Source organism: Sciurus vulgaris, assembly GCF_902686455.1.
Source record: "Sciurus vulgaris genome assembly, chromosome: 9".
NCBI lineage: Eukaryota > Metazoa > Chordata > Mammalia > Rodentia > Sciuridae > Sciurus > Sciurus vulgaris.
In genome coordinates, this window is record NC_136469.1 from 65,609,179 (window position 1) to 65,627,277 (window position 18,099).

General features: G+C 37.1%; 1 protein-coding gene across 3 annotated transcripts in view; it reads right to left on the reverse strand.

Annotated features, from left to right (window-relative positions):
- Window positions 1-3,873: 3,873 nt before the first annotated feature.
- GRID2 (glutamate ionotropic receptor delta type subunit 2) overlaps window positions 3,874-18,099 on the reverse strand; it is a 1,449,748-nt gene continuing 1,435,522 nt past the window's right edge. For 2 of the 3 annotated variants that reach the window (XM_079153230.1, XM_079153229.1), the window contains one exon: window positions 3,874-6,211. In XM_079153230.1, coding sequence (XP_079009356.1) covers window positions 6,053-6,211 — 159 coding nt within the window. In that variant the 3' untranslated portion in view covers window positions 3,874-6,052. Of the gene's footprint in view, window positions 6,212-12,931; window positions 12,990-18,099 lie in introns of all 3 variants that reach the window. The other variant, XM_079153231.1, reaches the window with a different exon arrangement.

Below are 18,099 nucleotides of genomic sequence, written 5' to 3' on the forward strand. Positions count from 1 at the left end.
ACAAAACCAGATGGCCAAATGGTAATTGACTTGGTAAAACTGTGAAAGCCTACACAAAGCCAAGGACAGGATCAGTTCCTACCCTGGTACCCTGAAGGCTCCACCGGGTATCTATGAAGGCAAGGCGAGGGAAGGGTTGATGGAGGACAGATGGCAACCTACTGTTACTGGTGTGGTTGAAAATCAGGGCAACTTTGTCTTTCTAAGCCTCCTTTCTTACCTCTCTCCATTTTAAATTGAGCCTCTGTTCCTGTAGAGTAATAAATGGTAATGATCCTTTCATTTACTCTCACCAAAGCTCCCAAAATATTTTCATATGTATTGCTGTTATTAAGACAATGTTTTAAATTTTGTTTCAGAGACAAAATCTCTACATTATACATACTATGCCATTATAAGCCTGCAAAATCTATGTTCTTGGTGTCCCATGAATGAACATCGTAGAATGCTGTTTTATGTTTTTGTTTTGGGTACTGGGGATTTAACCTAGGGGGGCTTAAGCAGTGAGCAACATTCTAGCCCTTTTTTATATTTCATTTAGATATGGGGTCTCCATAAGCTAGCTGAAGTTGGCTTGGAACTCATGATCCTCCTGCCTCAGCCTCCTCCCAAGTAGCTGGGATTACAGGCATGCACCACTGTGCCCAGCCATAGAATGCTTCTTTAAGTAAAAGTTTCTGAGTAAGGATTTTGGTATCTGATTCGATTTAGAAAAATATAATAACAGTTCTCCCTGATAGTGTATAAAAGGGAATTTTGTAAACTTATTAAATGTATGTATATTGAACACTCTCTGTGTATACAGCACAATACAATCAAACAAATTTCAGACTTGACTCTTGCTAAATTTTGCAGCAGCTTCCCAAGTCCGTTAGGCCAAAGACTTCATAGGTCAGTTCCTATCCACCTCTGTAACTCACCTCCTACCATTCTTACCTTTGCTTCCAGGGCTCCAATAAGTTAAATCTACTTTCAGTTGTTGTAAATGCCACAATAGCATCTCAGTTCTTGGGTGAGTTTGTTCACACCTCTATCTAAAATGTTCTATACTCCCCACTTCTATTCCCCAAACTTCTCCTTGTTGTTCTAACTGTAGCTCAAGTTTTATTTCTAGCAAGTCTTCCACACTAGTTCAGCTTTCTTTGTCATATACTCTTATTGCAGCTTATTCTTTTCCTCAGGAACATTTGTAGGTATGATTGTTTACTGGCCTTTGTCTGACCCCAGAGTGTGAACTCCATGATTTTACACATTGCTTAATGGTGTTTGGGGCATGGTCAGCACTCAATGAAAATAAGTTGAAAGAATAAAATGCCTTCAAGGAGTTTAACCTTGTTTTGTTAGTTAAAAGAATAGCCCACTTGCCACCAGTTTTGATCTAACAAACAAAAAAAAAAAAAAAAAAAAAAAAAAAAAAAAAAAAAAAAATCCCAAAACCAAAAAAACAAACAAACAAAAACAGTTGATTTTCAGTTTATAGAAATTTAGTTTTGTTTAAGAGGAATAAAATGAAAAATTTGCAATTATTTTTACATAAGAGAGTGCTATAACAGATGAGATTGTATTTGGCTGGTATAATTTGCATAACAGTATAAGCATATTCAGTTTGAAATAAATTGTATTCAATAAATAATTGCAGATCACTTGATTTGAACTTCCTAAAATATAGATGATAATTATCAGTTAGAATCTACTGGTTTAGATACTAACAGTCTGTTAACTTTGAAAAGTTCTATATAAATTCTGGACTTACAAAAAAAACATGAAAGGATTCAATAGAAAAGAATTGAACTCACACAAAAGATTAAAAACCAGTTGAAATTTACTAAGCCATCAACTTAAGCATAACTATATATACTGCACATTGGAAAGAACCTTGGACATAGAGCAATAGTCCTGTCAGTCACTTCCAGTCTCTCACACGAGGGAGATTGTGGCTCTCTCTTCCCTGCCGCTGTTCACATCTTCATTCTTAACCCAAGGGCTATAATCCACTGACTTCTTTTATGTCCGGCACTGGTTCATGCCTTACCAGTTTCAGTTAGAGCAATCACTTAAAAAAAAACCAAAAAACAAAAAAAAAAAACCCAGTCTTGGTTGCCAATAGTGGAGAACTCTTGGTCTGTTTGAAAGTGTTCAGAGTTCAGGCTTTAATTACAGAAACGTCCCCACTCTCCCCACCATTGTGTCTACTGGCTGGGTTCCATCTGCGGCTGGAACTTCTGAAGTGAGTTCTCTGAAAAGCGTGGCACTCCTGCTAGTCACGGGCTCTTGTTCAGTTACCTCTTCCTGCAAAGGGCTGGCTGCATTATTCTTTTTTATCCCATGTGTCTGTCTCTCACTGGGCAATCTCTGCATCCTGATGTGGCAGTGGGAGAGTTGATTGCCTCTAATTTTGTAAAATTGAGGCCAACCTGGAACTGTCGCGTGTGTCACCATCACATGTCCCTATGGCTACCCATGCCTGGTGTTTTGCTGTAATTGTCTCAAGCTCACTTACATGTCAACTCTTTTAGAATGTCCTCTCCCTCCCACATAGCCTTGGGAATGCAAGTGCAGACAAACAATTAATCAAAGTACTTTCTTTTTATTACCAATTTTTAATCACCAAAGAATTGAACTTCAACCAGGGAAATTATTTACTGACAAAATTTTATTGATAAAATAATTTATCAAAGATTTATGAACAAATTAAAAATCTCTAAAAAAGAAAATTATACCAACCAAGAGAGTAAAAAGCACATCTGTGGGTAAGGAAGGGTTTTTTAAAATTTTCCATTGGCTATGTTAAGCAACATCATTAATACGGAGGATTTTACTTCTCAAAAAGAAACTAGGATATAATATTGCAAGTCACAAGAAAGGCTACTGTAAGACAAATGTCATATGGGGGTGGGTGACTCCATCTCCTGCCCAGTCTCATTCATCCCAATACCTGTTATAACATCTTAATTTGTTTCCCAACTTGGATCTGTCTATTCTTCTTTCTCAGCCACCATGACCTAGAGATCATCCTGTTTCATATGCGTGGTCTGTCATTTCAGTAACAGCTTTCCTTCCTGGCTTGGGCCTGCTCTGTGCTGGATCCTTTGGCTCAGTGCCTCTGACCTTGGGTGGCAGCACTCTGAGTCTCTCTGGCTCCCTTCCCACATCAAGTGGTGTCTGTAAACTACAAAAGAAGATACTGTTTAAATATGTTTAACTTTATTTTAGGAATTAAAACAAAATTTTAATATTATAGTCTTAGCAAAGATTTGAGGATTTCTTAGTTCACTGAAGAACTGTCTTAGGTCAGCTATTCCAACATATAACAAGGAGGAGATTATGAATTATTGTCCATTCCATGTAAAAATATTTTGCAAACTGATACCAGCACTGAATGAAAATTTTTTTTCTATATCACTTTTTCTTTGCTCTAGAAATTTGAAGAATGGATTACAGTGGAAATTTTCTCTTTTAGGTTTACAAAGTTATTCCAGAGCTACTGGGATGCCAGTTCTATCAGATCTTTTGTACAAAATAATCACTATTCATTTGGGAGAACTTTTATAGAAATTTTATGCTATTCCTGGAGACACAGGCATATATGATCTTAGTTTTGGAGAAGCTGGTGGGTTTTATGAATAAAGACCTCGCTTTGCTGGTATCTATGGCTCCCAACTTACTCTACTGAAGCTTCTGCACAGGACTGGAATGGAGTTAAGGGTTTCAAGCCAGGCTGGATAGGACTGCACCAGACAGACTGAACTAAACTTAGATCAGTCAATCCAGAATCCGTACTAATTATCACAAATGGAAATCCAGGCCAGGCGTGGCCTTATGGGTATAGATAAGAAAAATTAGTGGTATTCTTCCCTGTTCCACTGCTGTGTGTGTGTGTGTAAGGGAGACATATGATGCTTGTAAGCTAGGAGCACATCTTATATGGGTCTGTTGGACAGAATAGGAGTAAATAAATCAAAATCAGAGTGGCAAGAGCCACGTTGGTCTGAGGGATAAACTGCTAAAAGAAGAAACATGTCACCAAATCCTTGCTTTAAATGACTGTCTAGGATTTCTCTTGCTAGACCAACTATCAGAGTTTAGGCAGTCAGCGATAGCTTGCATTTTTAAAATTGGGTCAATATCTCCTTTAGACAGTCTGACTTTATTCTGGGGGGGCATGTGCTCAATTGGAATGACTGGTAAGTCCTCTGGGCAGTTGGAGCCCAGATGATTCCTTGAATCATCACAGTCTGATTAGTTCTCTGGGACCAAGAATGAGTTCTCTATCATGCGACTTGGGGACAACCTTCTATGAAGATGGCTGGCTGCTATCCAAGTCTAGCCATTTGGTGCATTAATGGTGCAATATCTATATGGTAGTATGGCCCCAGCTTTGGTCCTCTTATCATATCCTTGTCTCCTGTACTGAAACCAGATAGCCAGGAGGGCATGAACTTGGCCTTCTTGCACAGGGTGGGGTGGGTAAGAATGTATCCTTTTGGCAAATTATCATATTGAATTTGATAGGGAGAATGAAGGACAGTGGAAGATGGGTTGACTAAAAATGACAGTTTACAAAGTGCTTTCACATACATTTCCACTTGATTCTCACAACAACCCTGTGAGGTAGGTTCAATATATGATATTTTTATTTTCATTTTGCGAAGACAGACACCCAAGATCAGAGAGTTTCAGTAATTTGCCTATATTCATAAGTGCCAGGACTCAAACTTGAAGTCATGTCTTCTGGCTTCACAGCCTGATGTTCACCTAGGAGCTAAAACGTGAAGGTTACCAGTTTGATGACGAATCAGGGAAGGCGCTTGGAAGTGATCGTCTAACTTGTTTAAAAGTCAGGAAGTTTAGAAATAACATATTATCCACAGAATCCATTGGATCACCACTGGCAGGGGCTCTGCCAGGGACTGTTGTTGTTGGCTTTAACCTTGTGGGTTGCTTTGGCATATTAGAAGATCATCTGTGAGTCAGCCCAGGCTCCCTGGGTGGTCAAGGAGTAGAGATGACAGAATTCCCATGGCCAACATCACACAGCACTCATTAGGCTGTTGAATCATCTGACTTCCCCCTTGGTAAACTTCTTAGGGTGAGGACTGTGTTTTATTCATTATATTTCTAAAATTTAATACAGTTCTGGGTCTTTATTAAAAATTAGAGTTCACGAGGGATTTGGATGTTCCGTGTGATGCTTCTCTATTTTATTCATAAGCAATTATTTGTAAGGAACAAGTGTTACAGGTGAATGTGGAAGTGGGCAGTTATCTTGGTGGTAGGTAGGATACACAGGCACTGCAGTTCCAGGGTGTAATAACATCATCCAAATGATCTTGTATACAGTGACAAATCTTCTAGGTGTGGGTTCAAACTGGAGGCTCCACATTAGCCAAGAATCCATGCAAAATGTATGTGTTTGATGAGCACTGGGGGTGAAGGCAATGTCCCTTGGCATGGAGGGAGGTGGATCATTTTGATAATTATGAAGATAATATTGTTTTAGTAATATAGAGAACTCTGTGACAAAAATCTCCAAAAATGACTAAACACAATCACAATTGATTCCACAAGCATTGGAAGAGGTCTCTCTTTTTATGGTTAAGTTCTGCCAAGGCACATTCTCCTTGGTCCTCCACATCTCCCTGGATCCCAGCCATCAGAAGCCTCAAGACCCAGAGTTGAGATTGTGGTGAATCTTGAACAGGTAGTAACTGAGGACAGGAACTACCGTGGTGCAAACTTGGACTTCACTGTGAGTACTCTCGACCAGGATGCACAGGCCAAACGTCCACTGCATAGTATCCCTCTCAGGCTAATGGGCTGACTCAGGCAAGGCCCATGACCTGTAACTAAAAGCAGCAGTCCCATTTTACTCTTCTGAGCGAATTGCAACAAGGATTTCTGGGTGTTACAACCTGGTGAGTCCAGCTCCCTTGAACTGAAGAAGAGTTTTTAAGAAAGAGTACATTAGCTCACCAGTTTTGGGTACTCAGGATCTAACAGGTCCTGAAATCAAATGTGGGAAAGAGATCAGCAACTCTGGTGCTTGTGGAGGTTATGGGTCATCCAGAGGTCCTCCTAGTTGTGCTGATTGGTGCAAGCCGTGGCTGGATGCCTGGCTTCTCCAGGTATTGCTGCCAAGTTTCAAACATGGCCTTAGTGGCCAAGCATTCCTTCTTTCAGATATTGTCGTTTCATTCTGCAGGGATGAAGCCTGTGAGAAAATAAAGCATAACGTCACATCAAGACTGAGTTTAGACAAGGTTTGGCTTCCCATATAAAGCTGTCACTACTTATAAGGCACTTCCTTCACCTTAAATGTCCAGTGAAGGCAAGGTGGAACATGGGGCCAACTGTTGCAATCTTCCCAGTTAGACCTTCATAGAGCCCAGGCAGCCATCAAAAGCAGAATATATTGGCTACTGGTTCTTTAGCATCTGAGAGAGGACTTTTGTGGTGGGCAGAACCGGGAGCCAGGGTTACGCCACATGCATCCAAAGATGGCGACTGGCAGAGAGCAAACGGCATTCTGAATATGCATGGAGAAAGGCAGAATGCGTTTACAATTGGCTGCATGATAATCAGTTCAGCTGCCTAGCATGTGGACAGATATACTTTAAATGAATGCTGAGCTCCGTGATTGCTTGACCTTTAACAGGATTGGATGGACATATCTGGTTATAATTGCTTATGCATGAGACTGCTTATATATTGAGGGTGTTATTGGAATAAAGGGGAAGCTGCTTCATGAACTTTTTTTTTTTTTTTTTTTTTTTTTTTTTTTTGCTTCATGAACTTCTAAAGAGTACGTGTCTTTTGTCCCGCTCATCGGCCGAAAGTGGAAGAAGCGGCTTTCCGTAAGCGGAGCCGCTTGGAGCAGCCGGGCAAAGAAGCCCCGGTCTTTCGTAAGAGTGGCACGATCCGCTTGAAGCAGCCCATTGGCAAGCAGCAGCGGCTTTCCGCGAGTGGTGGCCTGTTTGGGGAAGAAGCCACGGCGCTCTGCAACTTTGAGTTCAGTTAGGTCAGAATTAGATGCCTAAAGTCTTAGATATCTTCACCAGAAATAAAGTCAGAGTTGCTCAAATGGAGAGTCTATAGAGTGCTCTCCCAAAGTTGGTCTTGAGTTAAAGTTACACACAAAATCCTGGAGTCTTATTTCCTTAGATATTGACTCTCTGATCTTGACTCTAGTAATTGGTTCAAGCCAATGAATAAACTTTAAACACTAATAATAAATATACATATAAATCTTAGCAAAGTTGTAATCAATCAAATTGGATACTGTTAAATGCAATTTTGCCTACCCATTTATACATGCCCTTACTTCAGCTGTTAAATAACAAAATCATGAAACTTTAGATCAGCAGCGGTAATCTTGGGCATGGGCATAAATAGTGAATCTTAAGTCTGACCAGCCTCACAAGGGATCAATATGGTTCTTACCTTGTTAGGGGAGCTTGTGCCTAGCTTTCATGTTTACCAAAATCTTTGTTATTACTATAGAATTTAGAAAAGACTCAGTGTTTCTAATAGTGTTAGTGGACTGATAGCACTTACCAGTTAATTGATTTAGGTATCCGGTTATTTTAACAGTGCATATGATTTGACTGAATTAAATGTAGAAATCAGCTTTAAAGACCTTAGAAGGCATCAGCAATTCCCAGTGAGCTCTGTAAACACTAATTCCAAAAACTGAATTTTGTCATTAAGTAGATTTGGGAAATACTGAGTAATATTTAACTCTCCTGAAGATTTAAATTACACAACTTTTAATGTTTCTGAGAAGTTCTGTATTAAGTAATCTTATCTAACTCAGTATGTTTCCAGCATTTCCATGTATCTGTTAGCATCCCGTAAAACTGGTACTGCATTAAACAAGTTTTAAGAATTGTGGATGAGCAAGTAATGTGGGGAAATACTCATTTAAAAATTTGACACATTTTCTGTATCAAAAATAAAAAAGTTTTAGTAAGCAATTACTAATTATTTATTACTACAGTTGTCAGAGTTGAGGTAGGTACGTTGCAAAAAAGGAAATGCACTTGTGCAAGACCTGATTTCTCCTTTTTTTTTTTTTTTTTTTTGTGGTGCTGGGGATTGAACCCAGGGTCTTGTGCTTGCAAGGCAAGCACTCTAACAACTGAGCTATAGCCCCAGCCCTGACTTCCCCTCTTGATAGGCTCATAATTTGATTAAGGGGATACTGCTATCATACATAACAATATCAAACAATAAGTTTAATCAGTCCTGATGTCCTCTTTCCTAGTGCCAATCTAAATAATGCAGGCCAGTAGATACAGTAATTGGAGAGAAGATGATCAAATGCCGGAAAAATGAAACTTCAAATCATGGGAGAGGTAGGACTGGTTTTTTGGGGTGGTTAGGATTTTGAAAAGTTTGAGGGAATTTTTAAATGAGGACAAGAATATACACACTTGATGGGCCCTTTGTCTCCCAAGAGCAGGTAGTCAGGTGTCAAACAGCACTTTGGTATATTGAAATCATTCAATGCTAATATACCTTTTGAGACCTTCAAAGCCAAGGTCAGAATATTAGAAAAATATGATTCTCTTTTATTTGTCCTATACTTCTACTAGAGTTCTTCCCACTTGGTGCATTATAATGAGTTCTTTTTCTATTGTCTGTGATAGCCTTGTTGATGGCAGGGACAATATTTTATTTATTTTCATATCTTTGGAAACTAGTATCTTTTGCATCCATAGCATCTGGTTCATCATAGTCCCTCAATAAATATTTGTTGACTATGTGACAATCAATGAAAAATGATATAAGGAAGAAAATTGTCTACACCAAAATGGATTTTACATCAGGAAATAATGTACGGATGGAGCAAAATTAGAATGTGTAGGCTCTTTAAACCAGACTGAAGAGTAGGAAAGAGGAAATCAGTGAAGATTTTTGAAAACTTTGGAAAGAACTGTTGAAAGCCCTAATCATGAAAAAATCTAGCTGGCAGTGATGCTTATGTTAATGTGAAGAAAAGATGGGTCACAGATCAGCTGAAAGTATTATTGATCTCATTGCAAGGAGATGAATGTCTAGAACCAAGTTTATAACCCTAAGAATGCCAAGTGGATTGGTCTCTACATCTGGTTGATAAAAGGAGAAACATGAGTCGAGGATTATTTTAAGTTTAATGATAACAGCTAAAATTTATTGAATGATTAATACAATTTGCACCCAGCTCTTTGATTTAGTCTCTCACTTAATCTCATTTATTCTCCATAAGTCTAAGGATGATCATGATTATCAGCTCCATTTCACCGATGAGGAAGTAGGCTAGAGGGTCAGAAATTGTTCCAACTCTCATTGCTAGGAAGCAGTGGTCAGGATTAGAACTAACTCCATCCAACTCCAGAGCCTATGTTCTTAGTCACAGTTAGCCCTGGAGACAGAGTGAATGTTTGTTCTTTTGACAAATGAAAACATTAGAGGAAGAGTTGGTTTTGGATGTTTGAATTTCAAGAGGATTATGAAATAACTCATTGGAAAAGATGAGCATTGTCTCTCCAATTAATTGAAGCCTAGTGTAGGAAATGGCTAGCTTTTCCAATAGTCCAATGATGTGTCACTTAAAATTATAACTGCACCAGAGTCTATGAAGGCAATATGCAGTGGGAAGCAGTGAAATACCTATTGAGAGCACACTCCTGACCAAGGCCCAGATAGATACCCAGAGCAAGATGCTGCCTGCTGGGAACATCAGAACACTCTGGAGGGCCTTGGCAGAAGACACTGACCTCAGGATTGCAAACCTGCAAAGTCAACCATTGGGCCCTCAGGTTCCTTTAGATCACACAAAGGCTGTGATGTGCTTTTCTCCCTTTTCTCCCTGACTCACTGAGGACAGAGGAGCTGGGCAGCCAGGAAACAACACACTCACCTGTGCAAATTGGATGCACTATAAGGGTTATTTTTAATGTTGTTTTGGTTTTTAATCTTTGAAAAAGTTTTTTGTCTACTTTTCCCATTGTTGGATTCACACTTTGCAGTGGTTTAAATGCTAATCAGAAAAAAATATTCAAAAATAAAGAAAAACACAGCCATATAAAAGCATACAATGAATTTGCATGGCATCTTTGAAAAAGAGCTAGTTTTGAAGGAAGAGAAGACCTGGACCAGGATTATCAGTATTCAGAATTATTACTTATGCTTGATTTTTCTTCCTCATTTCTCTCTTTCTTTCTCTCTCTCTCTCTGAAGGTAGATTTTGGGGATAATATGTTGTAGAAATAATAATGAAAATATGTAATTTTATTTTTCTATTATTGATATGGTATATCAGAGTTGAATGTGTTTTCCTCCAAACTCTAAATTGTTTGAGATTGTTATTTTATGCTTAAGAAAATGGAAGAAAACCAAAATAGAGGGAAAGCATATACATATGTTTAAAGATCACTGTAGTTCCTCAACACTGCAAAATTCCTCTGCATCTAAGCAGGACAGGGATTCCACCTTTCATTGCAGTCTGCTGGCTGAATGGAGCACTTTGTTTGAGCAAGGCCAGGGGAGCGGTGCTTGGCACAGTCTACTGAGAAGAGCTGACATGCTCCCTGACATGTACTGATGACCTTTTGCACAACTCCTTTTAAAAAGTTTAATTTTTATATTGAATGCCAATTAAGAGAAGTAACACATGAAATTAAGATGTTATAATGAAGGCATACCAGAAATCTCAAGAGGTAAAAATGATACAATCACAGTAAAGCAAAAAGGTGAAAGTCTGAAGTAAGCAAAAATGAAAATAAACTGGGTATGATGGCACATGCCTGTAATCCTAGTGACCAGGGAGGTTGAAATAGGAGGGTCACAAGTTCTAGGCCAGCCTGGGCAACTTATCGAGACCCTCTGCAACTTAGCAAGACCCTGTCTTGAAATAAAAAATAAAAAGGACTGTGAATATAGCTTAGTGTTAAAGTGCCCCTGGTTTCAATTCCCAGCACCAAAAACCAAATTGAAACAAAACAAAACAAATTACTAAGCTAAATAAAATATAGTGTTTGTGTATAATGCATTAGATAATGCATATATGTATATATGCACACTGTATATACTATATATAAAGCTTTATGTATACACTATATATAGTACATATAATACCATTAATACTACTATTAATTTGTTTTGTCAGCACATTAGATTATAACTTCTTATATATTGGGAAAAAAACTCAAACCTACTGTTTATGATAATCATTCCTGATCACAAAAATTGGTACTGAAGTTCTGAATGTGACTTTATGTAATGTTTCTAAATCTAACAGGAAAAATCTGTTTGATAACTTCTTCTTTTTCTCTAAGTTCATCTCTTCCAGTTCATAATTTACTTACCTCCAAACCACAATTTAAAGGCAATTCCAATGCAGGACTATATTAGGGTCAGGTTTGACATTACACTTTTTTGTCTCTAGAAAATTTGTGCAGACATTCAGAACTATGGTCCCAGTGGGACAATACAATTTGTCAGAGGGATTTATCAGTTTGAATATATTTTAAAAGAACACATAGAGTGAGAATTTGTTGGATTCCCTTTCAAAGATGGGATTAGCATAGATTTAGGAAATGTTTCTTTTATTCCTTCAGTTAGTTGGACTATTTACATTATAATTACGTTTTTTATTTATCATGCAGAATCTAACTTGTTGCAGAAATTTAACCATGAGTTTTGTCTTGAAATATAGTAAACATGCATGAAACATCACAAGTAGAAATTGAAAATCTCACATGCTTTGTAAGTACAGAAGGCTCAGTATAAATATTGTAGTAAAGAAAGATGTTAAAGCAATGCACAATTAGAAGATTTTTGACATAAACACTATACATTAGTTAAATGAAAACCATGTTAAATTTATTTACTTTGGACTTTAGTGCTTGGTGTTTTTAAACATGTTTTCCTTTTAATTCTTGTGAAGTAATAGTGATACTTCAAGAAATCTGTTTTTTTTTTTTTTTTAATGTACAATGCACATCACACACACACACACACACACACACACACACACACGCATAGAGTCAAAGTCAATGGCGGTGGGTGGTTTATGTCAGGGCTGGGTTTGACGCCCCTGTCCTAGAATAAGATAAATGTAAGTGATGAAGAGCTCCTGGGGTTGGGTGAACTCATTTTGTATTCAACACTGCCTGGCCCCTTTCTCATCTCTTTCTCCCTCTCTTTGTATGTTCAAGCCTACTTGAGTTTCTTTTTTCTTTTGTAGAACTTGGTTCTTTTGATGTGTTTCAGGGCACGCCCTGCAGCAAAGAGAACTTCCCAGGAATCGGAAACATAAGCACACAGGTCTGAACCGGCTACTGTACAATAGCAGAAAGCTCCAGGCTCAGGGGCTGGAGGTTGCCCCACTCCAAAACTTCAAATTACTTAGGAGGGGGCCAACATGCAAGATGCTCTACATGCATGATTTTAAAGGGATGTGCCCTTTACAATTTAATTGTGAAATAGGCATTAGGTGAGCCTTTAATCTGGATTGAGTCCATGATAATATTTTAACCTGAAGTGTGTCTATTTGCGTTTATAAATTCATTAGTTTAATCAAATTTCCCCTGTAATTATAGATTAATTTCTTTTTTCTTTCTTTTTTTTTTAACTGCTGTTACAGAGTTAACACATTCGAGATTCTCAGTAGCACATGGTCCTCAGCAATCCTATTTCTCATCATTATTTCCATTAAAAAATGTGATAAAGTGCAGTGCTTTAACTCTTTATTTTTATAAAATTGAAAGAAAGACCACTACCAGTATTGAAAAGCCATTGTTAGAAGGTACTATCTATATTATTAAGAGAAAGCCTAGAAAGAAAAAGGAGTTAATTATTTTATACCCAGATATCAGTATATCTAGTTTCATGAATTAAAAAATTTAATGAGTGTTATATTTTATTTAAAATATCTCTGTTTACTCACATATAATACTTTATGTGACAAATCTGTCAGGACTATGTCACTGAATTAGAACTTGAAACTGAAAATTAAAAAAAAAACAAAATAAGGAAAAACAGTGCAGTTTAAGTTTATATACATGCATAAACGTATTTACCTTAAAATTTTCCAATCAAAACCAAATTTAAATGATAGTTAAATTTAATTTTTGCTCAGGTCTTTTTAAAAAATCTTTTATTTTTAAAATCAAAACAATTGGAAAAACAAATTTAACTAGAAATTTGGTAATTATTATGTCTGATTGACTTAGAAAACTAACTATAGAAAGTAGACATTATTTACTTTTGTCTAAATAATTGAGTTCACTCTCATGGCCAAATTTAATGGCAAAACTGTTTTTTATTAGCTGAATAAGAGAAAAAAATAGAATTTTGACCTGTAAACAATTGATTATTTACAACTAGATTTGATTTAGTTTATTAAGTCTATTGAGCACTTATTGTATGTTTGTACTAATTACATTACTATTAGATTAGCTCCTGGGGAAATAATTAGTGGTATCATTGAATTAATTCAGCATTTTCCAACTTATTTTATGATTAGGTAACAAATCAGTGAACTGGCACAATTTTTTCAACTTTGACATCTATATCGTCAGTTTAAAAGAAAGAGGGAAAATGATTCCATTACTCAAATATTGGTAAAATATATATTTTTAACAATAATATGAGAGGACAATTTTAATAAACCACAGTAATTATAAAATAACCTTTGTTACTACAATGTGTCTTGAATTCTTCAACATGTAGCTGAGTTACTATTTATGATTATTAGTGTAAATATCTGTAAATAACATATGAAAAATTTCCCTGATAACAATGAAAGTTGGGAATTCACAAAACTCATTGTCATTTGAAAAGTTTAACAAAGGTGTACTTAAACAAAAACTAAATCTTTAATATAATACAAATGCACGTAGGAGTCCAAAAGTTTATTTTTTGTCTCCCTCAGGAATCATAAACTAATTCTTTCCTCAAGTTATATAACATTTCTAGAATTGGAAGTTTTTAAATTGAACCTAAATTGATAAGACACACAGGTGCATGACAGATTTTGCAATACTTTTTAACTATTTGGCAGTGGCTAACCACAAAAGTCCATTTAATTTTCCCATCCATTTTTATGGATGACTGTAAAGGTCATGTTTCTGAAGGAGCTATCTGCAGGGTCTTCCCATTTACACCATTGACTGGCATGTCATAATATTTTAATTGTACTAGAAACCTGTCTTCTATGCGTACAATTGTTTTCTGCCTCTAATTTTCTATAGAGTTTTATTTTTGACCTATAAAATTACATTGAATCAGGTACCAGACTTAATTGCCCTATGTGTTAAACCCAAACCCAGGAAACACAAGTGTTTTATTTTTAGAAATAAGCAAAATTGAAGAGAAGTTCAGCCTTTGAAACAGATTGTGAATGCTAGACCTAATGTTTCCATTTATTTGACCAATGATTAAAATATAATTTCCTTAGAGTCCCACTGAACATTATTTTAGCCATATTTATAGAAATCACTTGGGAAAAGAGATACCTATGAATTTATTTAAATATTTTTTTTTCTTTTTAAACTATTAAAAAATCCATAGGAATTGGATTAGAAATTAGTTGGCTGAATACAATTGGATTTTAAGTTAAACTTTTAATCACATAAGGAATCAAAGGATATGTGTGAGATACCACAGATTAATTACCTTTATTGATTAAATTTACTGGGTAAACACACAGTCTCTATTTCACTGACTGGAATTGTACCATAATTCAATTATTCAAAATTTTAGTTAGTAGCTAGCTTCCAAAGATTTAATTTCTATTTATTTAAAAATAGTCACTTGACTCAATTTAATATTTTCTGTTCTTTCATTTCTATTCCTTCCCATTCAACCCACATGTACCTGGTGGAGATATTCTAAAGATTTTTGTTGCAAAATAAAAATAAAAGCAATGAACTGCGGTTCTGAAGTTTTTCTTTAATTGAGTTCATGGCATTTTTAGAGACTTTGGGGATCTTCTACTCCAAATCTCTCATTTTATAAAGTAAGTGCCAAGAGACAGTAATTGTTAACAGATCCACTTAATCGTAGAAACTAGTTAATAAGCAGAAGACGTGAGGCTGAGGATCTTTAAAATAGTTTGCCTGGGCCGGACAGCTAAGTAGGGAAGAACTGAGATTTGACCTTCTGTTTTCTGGGCCTTGGTGAGTAACCACCAGGATGTGCTGCCTATCTCTCCCTCTCTCTTTCTCTCTCTCTTTCTCTCTCTCTCTCTCTCTTTCTCTCTCTCTCTCTCTCAACTTTTTGTGCTTTTGGAAAGTAAAAGGCAGAAACTGGAGTTAGTTATCTTTAGCACTACAGGCTCACAGATAAGAGCAGTCACAAACTATTGCGGCATGAATAAACCCTGGACTCCAGCTTCCTGGTCCAGCTGTTCACTGAGCTCCATACTGAGGGTAGGGAGAGGTGATTGAGTAGGTAGAGAAGGACCACAATCTCTAATATAGAAATGCTTCAAACCATTAATACTAGCAAAACTTATTCTACATTGTCAATATTTTTTTTATATAAGACTAATTCTGCTTCTTGAATGGGGGTTCATGAGGATAGTTCCTTAGCTGTTTCTAGATGCGCCTGGTTCATAGGTACCCCTATATTACGTCATGCACAGTGTGCAAACTCACATGTGGATATACAAGTGACTCAGGATGCTCAGTCATATTCATTCTTGGATTCCCTTTCACCTGCCAGCTGAGTGTGTGTCAAGGTTCTGAGTCTTTAACCCAGACCTTGTAGGAGGCTCCTCTAGACATGAGTCCACATTAAGTTTTTAATGAGATTTTCATTGTTCTAGACTGACAAGGGGGTCTCTTTTGAGCCTAATGGCTTTGCTGCTTGTGGTCATGTTACAGAAATTGGATTATTTGGAAAGACCAGAATCCCACACCACAGACCCTCCCCTCTAGATTCTGTGACCTTTCCATGGTCCCCTTTTACTAACAGTGTCCTCCTCATGACTTCCCCACCCCCACCTTTTCAATTCTGGGGGAATATTTTTCTTCTTCCTCTTAATGCTCTCAGAGTTGTCCCATGGCATCTCTGCCTCTCTAGATCACCTAATATTATCTCTCTGAAAAATTTAAATTTCCACCAAAGACAGGAAAAGAACCTGATCACTCTGCTTTTCACTGCAAAATCCCCCAGGCAACCAGACACCCAGGGTCTTAGCTCTGTGCCTGGAGTCGATCCAGAGGGCAAATGCAAAAACATTTTAGAACATAAATTGATATTTCAAAATTGTCTGACCACAGATGCTCTTTGAACAAATGTGTGAGTGGTTTTGACACCAGCCACAACCGGGATGAAATGATAATCTTCAGTGTGTAAGGGGCATTGCACACTTTCTCTGCATCATTTCAGGGGCAAATCACAGGAGCAGCTCCCAGCCCATAGCTGTTGAGACACATTTATGTGCAGGACCTCCAGAGAGGCAACTCACAGTTACTTGCTTAAACACACCACAAGTTCTTTGCCCTAGATGAACCAAAATTAGAGCTTTGAGAAAAAAAATTTTATTTTAAAATGTGCGTTAGAAGTAGGAATTTCCATGTTGTTAAGCCTCAAAAATATTAGTTGTCTACACCGACATATAAATGTGATCTTTTCTTCTCACAGGTGCTCTCACCATGACGTGATGCAGCCAAGGGGCCATCACAAGAGCCAGTCCTATGCTGTTTGGACTTCCAGTCTCCAAAACAATAAGCTAGAAAAACCTCTTTTTTTTTTAATAAGTTACTCAGCTTTGGTATTTTGTTATAGCAATGGAAAAGGACTAATACAAACTATCATAATATAACACATTAAATTTGAATAGTAAAACACCCTTTAGAAGTGTTCATTTGGTGTCCTACACCTCTCAGATCAAGGTCCAGACAGACCTTTTTCAAACATTCTAAATAAGTATCTCCCTTCTCTATCTCTTATTTTTTTTCCTTTAAAACTCTTTTGCCATCTGTTATCAGCTTCGGTGGTAGGCAGAATTCTAAGATGATCTTCAAAATTCCCACACTCCGGTGAACTAATTCTGTATAATCCTCTGAAGTATAGATACCACCTATGAATATTATGAGATATCACTCTTGTGATTAGGTTACTAGTCAGTCAATCAGAAATCAGATTATCTGGATGGGCCTGACCTAATCAGGTGACTCAGGCCCTTCCAGAAGCCTGGAAGATTCTGTGGAAATTGCCATCTGGAAAGGAACTGGTGGGCATCTTCAAGGGGTTTTAAGTGGCCCCCAACCAATAAACAGTAAGAACACAGGGGCAAGGAACTGAATCCTTCCAACAACAATGCAAACTTAGAAAAGAACTGTGGGTTGACAGGAAGGTATCTCAGCTGACACTTTGAACAGAACAAATTTGAATCCCTCCACTCCCTCTCTTAGTGCTTCCCCCCAGTTGAACTACAGTATTACTCCATACTTAGCGTATAAAGTCAAAGCAGTCTGCATGTGATTTTCATATGCCCTACTTGCTATTAGTATACTTGCATTTAAGACTCTTGACTGACTGCATCATAGGCATCTTCCTGTGTGAATTATACTGTTTTCTGTCCCCTGTGTTTATAGAAATCAAAAAGAAGTCTATAATCCCCTGGTTACAAGAGTGGCAATAAAAAGAAAAATATTCTAGTAGAGAAATATTAAAATGTAATTCCAATTTAAATTTTCTTTACCAAGGACTAAAATTAAATTTGAAATGTTATATTATGAAGGATTTGTTGATATGTATTTAAGTAAGTACCAATCTCAAGTTTAAATTATAGAGAATGTCCTTTAGCAAAATGTATACTGTTAGCTTTCAGTTTACTTCTTGTGTCTCAAATTTTGCATATATTCAATACCTGTAATTAAAATGGAAATTAAGCTGGGTGCAGTGGCTCATACCTATAATTCCAATGACTTGGGAGGCTGAGGTGGAAGGATTGCAAGTTTGAGGCCAGCCTGAGCAATTTAGTAAGACCCTCAGCAACTTAGTGGGGTGCTGCTCCCCACCCTGAAAAAAAGGATGGGGGATATAGCTCAGTTGTAGAGCATCCTTGAGTTAAATCCTCAGTACAAAATCAGTCAAGAGGAA